Source organism: Mobula hypostoma, chromosome 6, assembly GCF_963921235.1.
Source record: "Mobula hypostoma chromosome 6, sMobHyp1.1, whole genome shotgun sequence".
In the NCBI taxonomy this organism is placed as follows: domain Eukaryota; kingdom Metazoa; phylum Chordata; class Chondrichthyes; order Myliobatiformes; family Myliobatidae; genus Mobula; species Mobula hypostoma.
This window is the reverse complement of record NC_086102.1, coordinates 168,498,748-168,513,073: the sequence shown is the minus strand read 5'-3', so window position 1 is coordinate 168,513,073 and position 14,326 is coordinate 168,498,748. Positions and strand designations below refer to the sequence as shown.

At 43.5% G+C, this 14,326-nt stretch overlaps 1 protein-coding gene across 10 annotated transcripts in view; it reads right to left on the bottom strand.

Annotated features, from left to right (window-relative positions):
- The window catches only part of myo3b (myosin IIIB), a 488,192-nt gene that overhangs the window by 264,599 nt on the left and 209,267 nt on the right, over positions 1-14,326 (bottom strand). For all 10 annotated transcript variants that reach the window (XR_010018457.1, XM_063052211.1, XM_063052213.1 and 7 more), the window contains 2 exons: positions 614-702; positions 290-419 (listed from right to left, as the gene is read on the bottom strand). Coding sequence is in view for 9 of the 10 variants with exons in the window: in XM_063052211.1 (XP_062908281.1) it covers positions 290-419; positions 614-702 (219 nt within the window). In the remaining variant the exon portion in view is untranslated. The remainder of the gene's footprint in view (positions 1-289; positions 420-613; positions 703-14,326) is intronic.

The window sequence follows — 14,326 nt, the reverse complement described above, 5'->3', positions numbered from 1 at the left end:
AATGTAGGCATCATTTGTATATAACTACAGATAAACTTCACTATTTATATTTTATATTTTGTGACCATTTTTAACCAGAGGAATTTACAGATTCATCTACTGTTTCATGGGACACCCTTAGTAAAGTCTGATGCCTCCTCCATAAAACTAAATAACTTATTTTACTTGTATTCATGTGGAATGCCACAGGAAATTAAATACCTTTACACAATGCACATTTAACATATTATGAACAAGCAAACACTATCAGCAACAGTGAACAAATGAGGATATACAAGATCATTCCTACCTGTTTTAGTTAGTGGACCAGAAAAGAGTTGTTGGAGCAATTTATTTTCTGATGTCCTAAGCACAACTACTATATCTGCAGGAAGTGTGTCTCTATTTTTTTCAAGGAAACCACATGCATCATAGAGAACCTGTATCGAGATCAAAAATTACTCTGACTGTGTATTTTTCTGATCTCAGTTTATTGCTGAGTTATTCCACATACAGATGCTTAACATGTTTTAAAATCATAATTATATTCCCACTTTAATTATGTTAAAATTACAGTAAGATAAATAGATATTTCAGATATTACACACTTGTCATTTTAAATCTTTGTTCATACCTTGCCAGCATAATGTTCAACACCAAAACACAATTCCATGCCTTTTGGTCTCCAAAAAGAATTTGTCCGTAGGTTGTCTTCAAACTTATCTGAAATATCATGAAGAAAACTAGCATCATTTGTACATCCACAGGAGACTGAATTTGAAGCCAAATTTAAATGACAAATTGATATACTAAACATAATCTCCATAAACCACAGAGAAACCTGAAAGATAATTTCCAGATATCTAGGTTAAAACTCTGAGTCCTTTAATTCATCCATACAATATGATTTTGTCAAATGACTTGGCCATAATTTAAATTCGTACAGATCTTCTGATGGAGATGCACCCGGTTTTGCTGGGTGGATTTCTAGGATTTAGACCGAATGCAGATGAAGAAATAATAATGTACTTCCATCAGCAACGTGTGCGAAAGTTGGGAGGAGGAGTCGAAATGGGATGAGCAAACATGCAAGTTCAGTGGATTTCTCTCATTTGGGCCATCAGTTCATCAGGGCAGATGCTTATTTGGGACAACTCTTAGGGAACAAAAAAACAAATCAACAAAATAACCGGGACTCCTTTTGTTTAGTTGGGGTGCTATGCTGCTTAACTGGGACAGAAGACTGTTGTCAAACAGTTTCTAACTAGATTCTGTCGCGCGCATTTGTGTGGCTATTAGACACTAGTCCATGCTTAGAGCAAGCAGTTTTTAAATAGCATCAATTGCGTGTGTTTGTGTTCAAAATGCAGTGATTTTTGTCACTGATGGATAGGGAGCAGTAATCTAAGACAATTCAGAACTGTTTTGCTCGCTGCAGTTTCAGGCATTCTGGCTTGGAACTGCGAGAAAAGGCCAGGAACAAAAATGAAAGAATTTCACAACTTGAGCAAGTTAGAAATTATGAAGAATTTGAAGACATCAACAATTATCTTGAATATTACAATGAAAATAAGTTTTGGAGGATGCAATCATCAAAAAACATGGCAGTATACAGTGATATCTCCATCAATAACTATTAGGGAACTAATACAAAGTTTTATAGTACTGTAGTGGTATTGGTAGTGTTCTAATTTGTTCTGTATTTCATTTAAATGCATAATTTGTTACTCAGTTAAACGGTAGTTTGTCTTTTTTTATACCTTATAACTATTTCCATGAAACTTTGACTAACTGGGGCACGTACTTAATTGGGCCAAAATGCACTGGTCCCGATGTGGAATCCACTGCATTCCCTAATCCTTCTGGTGGCAGAAGTGACAACTTTGGGAGGTGCTGTCAGAGTGGCCTGGGCTAGGAACAGATGTACATTTTATAGATGGTGCACTCTGCAACTGGGGGTGAAGGGGTTTAGTATTGAGAGAAGTGTGTGGAGCACTTATATGTGAGCTACTTTGCTCTCTGTGGTGTCAGACCTCTTTAGTAATATTGGCATTGCACCTGTCCAGGCATGTGGGAAGTGTTCTATCAATTTTGACTTGTATCTCGTGGACTTGTGGAAAGACATTCTGCTTCAGTTATTGTTGGCTGGACTAATTGAGTTTCTGGTCAATGGTGAGCTTTCAGGTATACACTGCTTTACTTGCTGAGAGATAGTGAACAGAATGGAGCTATGTATAATGATGAGTAAGCATCCCCACTTCTAACATAATAAAGATCAGTGGTGACCAGTGATGAAGCAGCTGAGGATAATTGGACCTAGGATACTGCTCTGAGGTACCCATTCTGTGATGCCTTCTACTCTATAGTTGGATTTGGAATTGGTTTATTTTTGTCACATGTACTCAAGTCTTGTATATTGTTCATATATAGCAAATCATTACATTGTGCATCAAGGCAAAACAATAACAGAATGTAGAATAAAGTGCAACAACTACAGAGGAAATACAGTATAGGTAAAAAAAAATAAGGTTCAATATCAATACAGGATAGATTGTGAAGTCAAGGGTCCGTATTCTCATACTAGGGAACCATTCAAAGTCTTATAACAGTGATAGAGTAGCTGCCCTTGACCCTGGTTGTAGGTACTTTCAGGCCTTTGCATCTTCTGCCCGAGAGGAGAGGAGAGAAAAGGCAATGTCCGGGGTAGGGGGAATGATTGATTATGCTGGCTGTTTTACTAAAGTAGTGAGAAGTAAAGACGAAGTTCATGGATGGGAGCTCGGTCTCTCTGGATGTACTGAGCTTATTACACAACTCGCTGCTGTTTCTTGTGGTCATGGGCAGAGCAGTTGCCATACCAAGCCATACTGCATCCTAACAAGATGCTTTTTATGATGCATTGGAGGTCAAATTTCTTGAGCTTCCTGGGGAAGTAGACATTGGCGCGCTTTCCTGGCCATGGCATCTGTGTTTGGACCAGGACAGGCAATTGGTGATATTCATTCCTAGGAAATTGAAGCTCTCAACCTCAACACTGTTGACATAAAAAGGAACATGTGCACCACATTGTCTTCCTTAAGTCTGTGACCAGCTCTTTTGTTTTGCTGACATTGAGGGAAAGGCTGTTGTTGTGACAACGTGCTTCTAGGCTCTGTATCTCCTTTCTGTATACTGACTCATCATTATCTGAGATATGGCCCACTACAGTGGTATCATCTACAAACCTGTAGATGGAGTTAGTGAAGAATCTGGCCACGCGTTAATGAGTGTACAAGGAGTAAAGCAGGGGGCTGAGGATGCAACTTTGTGGAGCACCAGTATTTAGAATAACCGTGGCAGAGATGTTGCTGCCTTTTTTTACTGACTGTGGTCAGTTCGATAGGAAGTCAAGGACTTAGCTGCAGAGGGACTTTGATCAAAGCTGCAACGAGGTGTGGAACTGTGGTCCAGAGAACCACAAAACCAGAAAGAGTAATGCTTATTTCACAATGGTGATTTTGTTAGATATGGTAATATTATATTTGTTGCTATATTCAAATTTCTGGGATCAACTCTTTTAAATTGGGACTTCGTTATATTTTCGCAAAACAGGCACCCCACAATTCTCAAAAAAGCGGGTTGAGAGGGAGCAGGCAGGGAACTATTGCCAGTTGGCCTAAAATCCACATTTTAAGTATAAAATCACATTGGAGGCTATTACTGTGTGGACCTTGTTTGTTTTTTGGTAGTTTATCTGCTTGTTTATTGCTTAGCTAATGCTGTTCTATTCTTTAAGGAAGGCTCTAAGAATAAGCAGGGAAATTAAAGGGCAGTGAGCCTGGCATCAGTAGTGGGAAAGTTATTGGAAGCTCCAACTTCCAACTTGCCCTTAAATTCACTTGGTCAATTCCTGTCACTTCTCTCAGCTTTTTTGATATCTCTGTCTCCACCTCTGGAGATGAACTGTATACCAATATCTTTTATAAACCCTCTGATTCCCACAGCTATCGGGACTATACCCCTACCCCACCGCCTCCTGTAAAAATGTCACTCCCTTTTCTCAGTTCCTTCATCTCTTCTGCATCTGTTCCCAGGATGAGGCTTTCCTTTTAATGTCCTCCTTCTTCAAAGGACGGGGCTACCCTTCCCCCACCACTGATCTGCCCTCACCCGTATCTCTTTCATTTCCCAGACATCTGCACTCACCCCAACTTCTCACCACTGTAACAGGGACAGACTTCCTCACCTACCACCCCATGAGCCTCCGCATCCGACAAATCATTCTTCACAAAGAAGAGAAAATCTGCAGATGCTGGAAATCCAAGCAACACACACAAAATGCTGGAGGAACTCAGCAGGCCAGGCAGCATCTATGGAAAATAGTACAGTCGACGTTTCGGGCCGAGACTCTTCAGCAGGACTGGAGAAAATAAGATGAGGAGTCAGAGTAAGAACCTAGTTGGGGGGGGGGGAGAGAAAAAAGGTGATTGGAGAAACTGGGAGGGGGAAGGGTAAAGTGAAGAGCTGGGAAGTTGATTACTGAAAGAGACTGGAGAAGGAGGAATTGAATAAAGGAGTACAAAAGGCAATGGAAGAAAGAAAAGGGGGAGGAGCACGAGAGTGAAGTGATGGGCAGATAAGGAGATAAGGTGAGAGAGGAAAAATAGGAATGGGGACTGGTAAGGGGGGGGTGCATTATCAGAAGTTTGAGAAATCAACGTTCATGCTATCAGATTGGAAGCTAACCATACAGAATATATGGTGTTGCTCCTCCAACCTGAGTATGGCCTCATTGCGACAGTACGGGAGGTCATGGATTGACACACTGGAATGGGAATAGGAAGTGCAATTAAAATGGGTAGCCACTGGAAAATCTCGCTTCTTCTGGCAAACAGAGCGTAGGTGCTTGGCGAAGCAATCTACATCGGGTCTCACCGATATACAGGAGGCCACACCAGGAGTACCACATACAGTAAGATGACTCCAACTGATTCACTCACAGGTGAAGTGTCACCTCACCTGGAAGATCTGTTTGGGGCCCTGAATGGTAGTGAGGGAGGAGGTGAAGGGAAGGTGTAGCACTTGTTCTGCTTGCAAGGATAAGTGGCGGGAGGGATGAATAGACAAGGGAGTCGCTGTGGAGAACAGAAAGTGGGGTGGAGGGAAAGATGTGTTTGATAGTGAGATCCCATTGGAGATGGCAGAAGTTTCAAAGAATTATGTTCTTGACCGTGAGGCTAGTGAGGTGGTAGTTGAGGACAAGAGGAACCCTACCCCTGTGAGGTAGTGGGAGGATGGGGTGAGGGCATCCGTGCGTGAAATGGAAGAGTTGTGGTTGAGGGCAGCAATGATGGTGGAAGAAGGGAAGCCTCTTTCTCTGAAGAAGGAGGACATCTCCTTAGTTCTGGAATTAAAAGCCTCATCCTGAGAGCAGATGTTTCGGAGATGAAGGAATTGAGAGGAGGGGATGGTGTTTTTACAAGTAACGGGGTGGGAAGAGGTATAGTCCAGGTTGTGAGAGTCAGTGGGCTTATAATAGACATCAGTAGATAAGCTGTCTCGAAAGATAGGGACAAAGTGATCAAGAAAGAGGAGGGAGGTGTTGGAAATGGAACAGGTAAATTTGGGAGCAGGGTGAAGTTGGAAGCAAAGTTGATGAAGTCGACGAGCCCTGCACGGGTGCGGGAAGCAGCACCGATGCAGTTGTCGGTGTAGCGTAGGAAAAGTTGGGGAGTGATTCCCGTGGAGGGTAAGAACATAGACTGTTCCATGTAGCTGACAAAAAGCAGCCACAGCTGGGACCCATGTGCGTGACCATAGCTACACCTTTTCTTTGAAGGAAGTGTGAGGAGCTGAAGGAAAAATTATTGAGAGTGAGGACAAGTTCTGCCAGACGGAGGAGAGTGGTGATGGAGGGGAACTGGTTGGGTCTGGTGTCCAGATAGAAACAGAAAGCTTTGAGGCCTTCCTGGTGGGGGATGGAAGTGTATAAGGACTGGACATCCATAGTGAAAATACAATGATTGGGGCCAGAGAACCTGAAGTCATTGAAAATATCAAGTACGTCTGTAGTGTCATGGATATAGGTAGGAAGGGATTGAACCGTGGGGATAAAACTGAGCCGAGATATGCAGATACAAGTTCAGTGGGATAGGAACAAGCAGAAACATTGGCCTATCAGGACAGGCAGCTTTGTAGATCTTGTAGAAACGGGAGGTGTGGGGTGAAGTTGGTGGCAGTGGATAGGAGATCCCTAGAGTTAATAAGGTTGCTGAAGGTGTGGATCATTCTTCACAACTTTCGCCATCTTCAGCAGGACCCTACATCCAAACACGTCTTTACCTCACCCAATCCCACTCTCCATTTTCTGCCTGGATCACTCCCTCTGTGATTCCCTTGTCCATTCATCCCATCCCACTGATCTCCATCCTGGCATTTTAAGCAACAGAGGGGCTACGTCTATCCACTCACCTCCCACACCTCCAGTCAGCACCCCAAACAGTCATTTCAGGTGAGGTAACACTTCACCAGTGAATTTGTTGGGTTCACCTGCTGTATCTGGTGCTCCTGCTGCAGCCTCCTCTACAATGGTGAGACCTTACAGAGATTAGGATAACGCATTGTCAAGCTCCTCCGCTCCTTCCACAAAAAGTGGAATTTCCTGGAGGCTAACCATTTTAATTCCTACCCCCCATTCCCATGTCAACTCATCAGTCCATGGCATCTTCTTCTGCTATGATGAGCCCATTCTCAGGCTGGAGGAGCAACACCTCATATTCCGTCAAGGTAACATTCAAGTTGATGGCATTTACATCAACTTCTTCAACTTCTGAGCATTTTTCCCCTCCCCCTTCCCTCATTTTCAATTCTCCACTTTGGCCTCTTAACTCTTCTCCTTTCCTGCCTATCACCTCCCCCGGTGCCCCTCCCTTTTCACCAAAGGTCTACTCTCCTCTCCTATCAGATTCCTTCTTCTCTAGCCCTTTGCCTTTTCCACCTCTCAACTTCCAGCTTCTTACTTTATCCCTGATCCCCCACCCACAGCTATCATCTTCTAGCTTGCTCTCCTTCCCTTCCCACCTTCCTGTTCTGGCTTTTCCCACATACCTTCCAGTCCCAATGAGAAGTCTTGGCCTGAAACGTCAACTGGTTATTCATTTCCATAGATTCTGCCTGACCTACTGAATTCCTCCAGCATTTTGTGTGTGTTCCACAGGTATTCTAGGGAACTTAATATATAAGTATTTGGACAGACAAAAATTGATTAGGGATAGTCAATATGGCATTGTCATTTCTAAGCAATCTTTAAAAGTCTTTTCGTGGAAGTTACCAGGAAAGTTGATGAAGGCAAGACAGTGGATGTTGTCTACATCGACTTCAGCAAGGCTTTTGATGAAGTCCCACGTAGGAGTTTTGTCAAGTAGGTTCAGTCATTTGGCATTCAGGATGAGGTGGTAAACTGGCTTTGCAGGAGAACCCAGAGAGTGGTAGTACATGGTGTGCCACAGGGATCAGTGTTGTTTGTCTTCTATATCAGTGAACTGCATGATAATGCAGCAAACTGGATCAGCAAATTTACGAATGACACAAAGATTATGGATAAGGTGGACAGTGAGGAGGGCCATCAAAGATTGCAGTTTATGTATTCAATGTATTCATGTATTCGACCTGAGCCTGAGGCTCCGGAGGGTTCCTGTACTGTGGAAGACATCCTGCCTCGTCCCTGTGCTGAAGATGCCACACCCCCAGCAGCCTCAAAGACTACAGACCGGTGGCATTGACTTCCCACATCATGAAGACCCTGGAGAGACTTGTTTGGAGCTGCTCCGGCCTATGGTCAGGCCACACTTAGATCCCCTCCAGTTCGCTTACCAGCCCCGACTAGGAGTTGAGGATGCCATCGTCTACATGCTGAACCATGTCTACGCCCATCAAAGTTGCTGGTGAATGCAGCAGGCCAGGCAGCGTCTCTAGGAAGAGGTGCAGTCAACGTTTCAGGCCGAGACCCTTCGTCAGGACTAACTGAAGGAAGAGTGAGTAAGGGATTTGAAAGTTGGAGGGGGAGGGGGAGATCCAAAATGATAGGAGAAGACAGGAGGGGGAGGGATGGAGCCAAGAGCTGGACAGGTGATAGGCAAAATTCTGACATGTCTATCCACGGCCTCCTCTACTGTAAAGATGAAGCCACACTCAGGTTGGAGGAACAACACCTTATATTCCGTCCGGGTAGCCTCCAACCTGATAGCATGAACATCGCCTTCTCTAACTTCCGCTAATGCCCCACCTCCCCCTCGTACCCCATCTGTTACTTATTTTTATACACACTTTCTTTCTCGCAATCTCCTTTTTCTTCCTCTGTCCCTCTGAATATACGCCTTGCCCATCCTCTGGGTCCCCCCCCCCGCTTGTCTTTCTTCCTGGACCTCCTGTCCCATGATCCTCTCGTATCCCTTTTGCCTATCACCTGTCCAGCTCTTGGCTCCATCTCTCCCCCTCCTGTCTTCTCCTATCATTTTGGATCTCCCCCTCCAACTTTCAAGTTCCTTACTCACTCTTCCTTCAGTTAGTCCTGACGAAGGGTCTCGGCCTGAAACGTCGACTGCACCCCTTCCTAGAGATGCTGCCTGGCCTGCTGTGTTCACCAGCAACTTTGATGTGTGTTGCCTGAATTTCCAGCATCTGCAGAATTCCCGTTGTTTGCGTGTCTACCCCCACCTGGACAAGCCAGCGAGCACTGTGAGGGTCATGTTTTTTGACTTCTCCAGTGCGTTCAACACCAACTGCCCTGCTCTGCTGGGGGAGAAGCTGACAGCGATGCAGGTGGATGCTTCCCTGGTATCATGGATTCTTGATTACCTGACTGGCAGACCACAGTACGTGTGCTTGCAACACTGTGTGTCCGACAGAGTGATCAGCAGCACTGGGGCTCCACAAGGGTCTCCCTTTCTCTTCACCATTTACACCTCGGACTTCAACTACTGCACAGAGTCTTGTCATCTTCAGGAGTTTTTGGATGACTCTGCCATAGTTGGATGCATCAGCAAGGGAGATGAGGCTGAGTACAGGGCTATGGTAGGAAACTTTGTCACGTGGTGTGAGCAGAATTATCTGCAGCTTAATGTGAAAAAGACTAAGGAGCTGGTGGTAGACCTGAGGAGAGCTAAGGTACCGGTGACCTCTGTTTCCATCCAGGGGGTCAGTGTGGACATGGTGGAGGATTACAAATACCTGGGGATACGAATTGACAATAAACTGGACTGGTCAAAGAACACTGAGGCTGTCTACAAGAAGGGTCAGAGCCGTCTCTATTTCCTGAGGAGAGTAAAGTCCTTTAACATCTGCCGGACGATGCTGAGGATGTTCTACGAGTCTGTGGTGGCCAGTGCTATCATGTTTGCTGTTGTGTGCTGAGGCAGCAGGCTGAGGGTAGCAGACACCAACAGAATCAACAAACTCATTCGTAAGGCCAGTAATGTTGTGGGGATGGAACTGGACTCTCTCACGGTGGTGTCTGAAAAGAGGATGCTGTCTAAGTTGCATGCCATCTTGGTCAATGTCTCCCATCCACTACATAATGTACTGGGTGGGCACAGGAGTACATTCAGCCAGAGAATCATTCCACCGAGATGCAGCACAGAGCGTCATAGGAAGTCATTCCTGCCTGTGGCCATCAAACTTTACAACTCCTCCCTTGGAGGGTCAGACACCCTGAGCCAATAGGCTGGTCCTGGACTTATTTCATAATTTACATATTACTATTTAACTATTTATGGTTCTATTACTATTTATTATTTATGGTGCAACTGTAACGAAAACCAATTTCCCCCGGGATCAATAAAGTATGACTATGACTATGACTATAATGCAGCAAACTGGATCAGCAAATTTACGAATGACACAAAGATTGTGGATGAGGAGGACAGTGAGGAGGCCCATCAAAGCTTGCAGTTTGATCGAACTAGCTGGGGAAATGGGCTAAAAATGGCAGATGGAATTTAAAGTAGATAAGTGTGAGGTGTTGCACCGAGGGTGGACAAACCAGGGTAAGATTTACACAGTAAGTGGAAGGGCACTGGAGAGCATGGCAGAACAGAAAGATCTGGAAATACAAATCCATAAATCCTTGAAAGTGGCATCACATCTAGATAGGGTCATAGAGAGAGGTTTTGTCATTTTGGTTTTCGTAAATCAAAGCACTGAGTACAAGAATTGGATGTTAAGCTGAAATTGTATAAGAAGTTGATGAGGCCTAATTAGGAGTATTGTGTGCAATTCTGGTCAACTTCTTTCAGGAAAGTTATTAATAAGATTGAAAGAGTGCAGAAGAAATTTACAAGGACGTTGTCAGGATTTGAGGACCTGACTTATTGGGAAAGGTTGAATAGGTTAGGACTTATTCCCTAGAATGTAGGAGAATGAGGAGTGATTTGATAGAAGCATACAAAATTATGAGGGGTATCGATAAGCTAAATGCAGGCAGGCTTTTTCCACTGAGGCAGGGTGAGACTAGAGCTAGAGGTCACGGGTTAACGATGAAAGGTGAAATGTTTCAGGGGAACTTCTTCACTCAGTTCAAGGTTTCCCAACCTGAGTACCACCGATCCCTTGCTTAAAGGATAGTATAAAAATGGTTAGGAACCCCTGACTCAGAGGGTGGTGATGGTGTGGAATGAGCTGCCAGTGAAAGCAATGGATGAGATTTCCATTTCATCGTCCAAGAGAAAATTAGGTAATCACATGTGTGGGAGGGGTATGGTCCGGGTGCAGGCCGATGGGACGAGGCAGATTAATAATTTGGCATGGACTAGATAGGCCTACGGGCCTCTTTCTGTGCTGTAGTCTTCTATGACTCCATGACTAAGAAAGTAGCAGTCAGATGCAAAAGAAAAACAAAATGCAATTAATCTTTTATGACTAATCTTTACATTAGTGATGATTTTTACATGGAAGTAGTATTTGACAAGTGTAATGTTCTTTGGGGATCTAATCACAGGGTAAAATAGGGAACCACCGCTTTTATTTCAATTTCCAATAGACCTTTCATAGAGTGTGACATAAAAGGATTTAAACAACTTAAGTGATTAGGCAAAAAGATGGCAGAGAAAGTGTAATATATTCAAGTGTAAGGTTAATCACTTTAGTAGGAAGAACAAAAAAAGACAGATTATTACTCAAGACTAGTGAATGTTGGTGTTTGGAGAGATCTGGTTGTTCTTACACAAGAAATACATAATTAGCATGCAAATATTATTCAGTATTTTAAAAAAGCAAAGAGAATATCTTTTATTGCAAGAGCGGTGGAGACAAAAAAGTTGGGAAGTATGACCACATCTGGGCTAATGTAAAATGTTTTGGATTCCTTAGTAAGAAAGGAGATAGCTGCCTAGAGGCATGCAGAGTAGATTCATGAGATTTATTTTTCAGAAGTTATGAAGATTGATAAAATAGACTGGAATTATGCTATCCAAAGTTTAGAACAAAAGATAATCTTACTGAAGTATATGAGATTCTGAAGGTTTTGTGCGTAAATGCTATGATAAAGTTTCCCTGGTAGGTGATCCACAATTAAGGAGTTTAGGATGAAGGGTCATCCATTAAAACCCAAGATTAGGATGAATACCTTTTCCCATATGATTGTAAATCCTTGGATTTTCCTATCTTGGATTGATCCATATATTCTAGGTCAGGGGTTCCCAATCTTTTTCATGCCATGGACCCCTACCACCAACTGAGGGGTCTGTGGACCCCAGGTTGGGAACCCTTGTTCTACGCTGAGAGATAAATGAACTGTAAGAGAACTGGCGGTTATGGGGATTAGGCAGTTAATTGAAATTGAAGCCAACAATCATACCATAAATAAATGGAGGAGCAATCTTCAGGGGTCACATGGCCTGCTCTATTTTCTCATGCTCGGATCTCATTATGATGCCTTTAATAATGGATTTCAGCATCTGCCCAACTACTCTATAGATCTATACTTTCTTTCTTTCTCCTTGCTTTATCGATGTTTTTATACTTGCTGCTTTCCAATCCACAGGGAGCTTTCCAGATTGAATCTAAGGAATTTTTAATGTTTACCACTTACGCATTCATTGTATCTCTGGAGAGCTATCTAGTTTAGAGTGCTATGTGTAGATTATCAGGTGCAGGGAATTTGTTGATTTTGACTCCCTTAATCTCTTCAGGGGTGTATGGGGTGGTGAGGTCCTGACTAAATATCTGGAAATACCAATAGCAATTATATAGCTTCTCCCACCCAAGACAACTCCACCTTCACGTAGGGCTCAGGTCCGGGTGCACCCTGTCTCGCTGAAGGAGCTCTGTCTATGGCGAGTGTTTGGCATCAGAAAAATAACCAGACCGATGGTGGTGGTGTCACCTAAAATCACTGAAGTCTTCGGCAGCAGGGAGATGGGTTCCAAGCTTTGGTGAAGGATTGTCTTTGTACAACAACAGCAAAGGTTGGGCGGCGACTAGTGTAGGGTTCCCAATTGGGAACACCAGTAGAGGTCAAATGCTCCAGTTAGATGAGCACTGAAGCAACAGAAGGCAACGGCAAACCACTGTTGAAATTTCTGCCTAGTCAATCATGGAAAGAAACAAAAGAAGGAAACCAGCCAACAGCGTGAACGGGGTTGATTCCAATCAACAGAACAACACCTCGCTCGGTAGGGGTAGTCATGTGCCGCAGGTGACACCAGACCGTCATCCAGAGACTGTGTAAGCAATAGGGAAAGACTAAGGGTAGCAACATGGAACATCCATACACTTTACCAGAAAGGAAAGTTGGACAACACATTCAATGAAATGAAAAAGTTGGAAGTTGATATCTTAGGCCTGTCAGAAATCAGATGGACCGACAATGGCAAATTCACTAAGAATAGTTCTCTGATAATATATTCTGGAGGTCAACAGCATATGTACGGAGTTAGAATTATTTTAAACAAACTAGTATCAAAATGTCTTATGGGATATTGGGTGATATCCGATCGGCTGCTTTTAGTTAAATTAAGGGGTAACCCTTTTAACATTAGCATAATCCAAGCCTACGCGTCAACAAATGATGCGGATGAAGAAGATATCAACAAGTTTTATGAAGATCTCAACAGTGCTTATGAGCAATGTCATCTCAGGATACAAAACTAGTCATGGGAGATGACTAAAGTTGGAGAGGGAAGGGTTAATAACATAATAGGACCCTTTGGATTAGGGGAAAAAAATGAAAATGAAGAAAGGTTTGATGTGTCAGAAACAACCAAGTGATCACCAATACTTGGTATAAAAACCATCCACATAGATTGCGTACTTGGATTAGCCCTGGAGATAGAACAAGGAATCAAATAGATTTCATTACCATCAATGAACTCTTTAGAAATAATATCACAAATTCTAAAGCCTATCCCGGAGCAGACTGTGGTTCAGATCACCATCCAGTAATAGCTACCATCAAAACAAAATTAAAGAAACTGAAATGTGGAAAAAAGAGAAAGAAGTATATGCTGGGAGAACATAAAAATGACAACATACTTAAGCAACAATTCAAGTCAGCTGTAGAAGAACACCTCAACGAAAACGTAGCAACACCTATTTGGGACAGATTTGCTGTGTACATACATCTATTGATGCTTCTGGAATCATCGGGTGTTTCGGATCTTTCAACATTGTACAACCTCCTCCAGATGGCTAGCTACTTATGACTCCATGGCTCCCCTCTTTTGAGCCACAGCCATCTTGAGGCCCTTTCTGCCACATTGGTGGTACTGCGGATGGCTCTCCTCTTCCTCTCTCCCTCAATGCCCAAAATGCTGAAGACTCTAACTAAAGAACGGGCTACAAATCCTCTACAACCAACCTCCACTGGGAGACACCTCACTCTCCATCCAGCCTGCTGACAGTTGCTGACCAGTCCTGCGTACTTGGAGAGCTTCCATTCAAAGGCCTCCTCCAAGCTATCTTCCTATGGGACTGTCAGCTCCAGCAGCACCACTGGCTTAGTAGACTCAGACACTAGGACAATGTCTGGTCGCAGGGTGGTGGCCGCGATATGGTTGGGGAACTTCAGCTGCCCTTCGAGGTCCACCAACAGCTGCCAATCCCTTGCAGAGGTCAGAATGCCTGCAGATGTTCTTTTGGCAGGTATTGGTTGCTCCCCAGCTCTGACAAAGGCAATGGTCTGCTTGGATTTAAATATGCTAAATAAACAGATTTAAATATGCTATACAGCAACCAGCAGAGGAGATAATCCCGGTACAAGAAATCCAATACACCAACAAGGGATGGATAATCCAAGAAATTCTAGATCTGATGGAACAAAGAAGGTTAGTGAAGAATAATGAAATGCAATACAGATAGCTAGACAGACAGATCA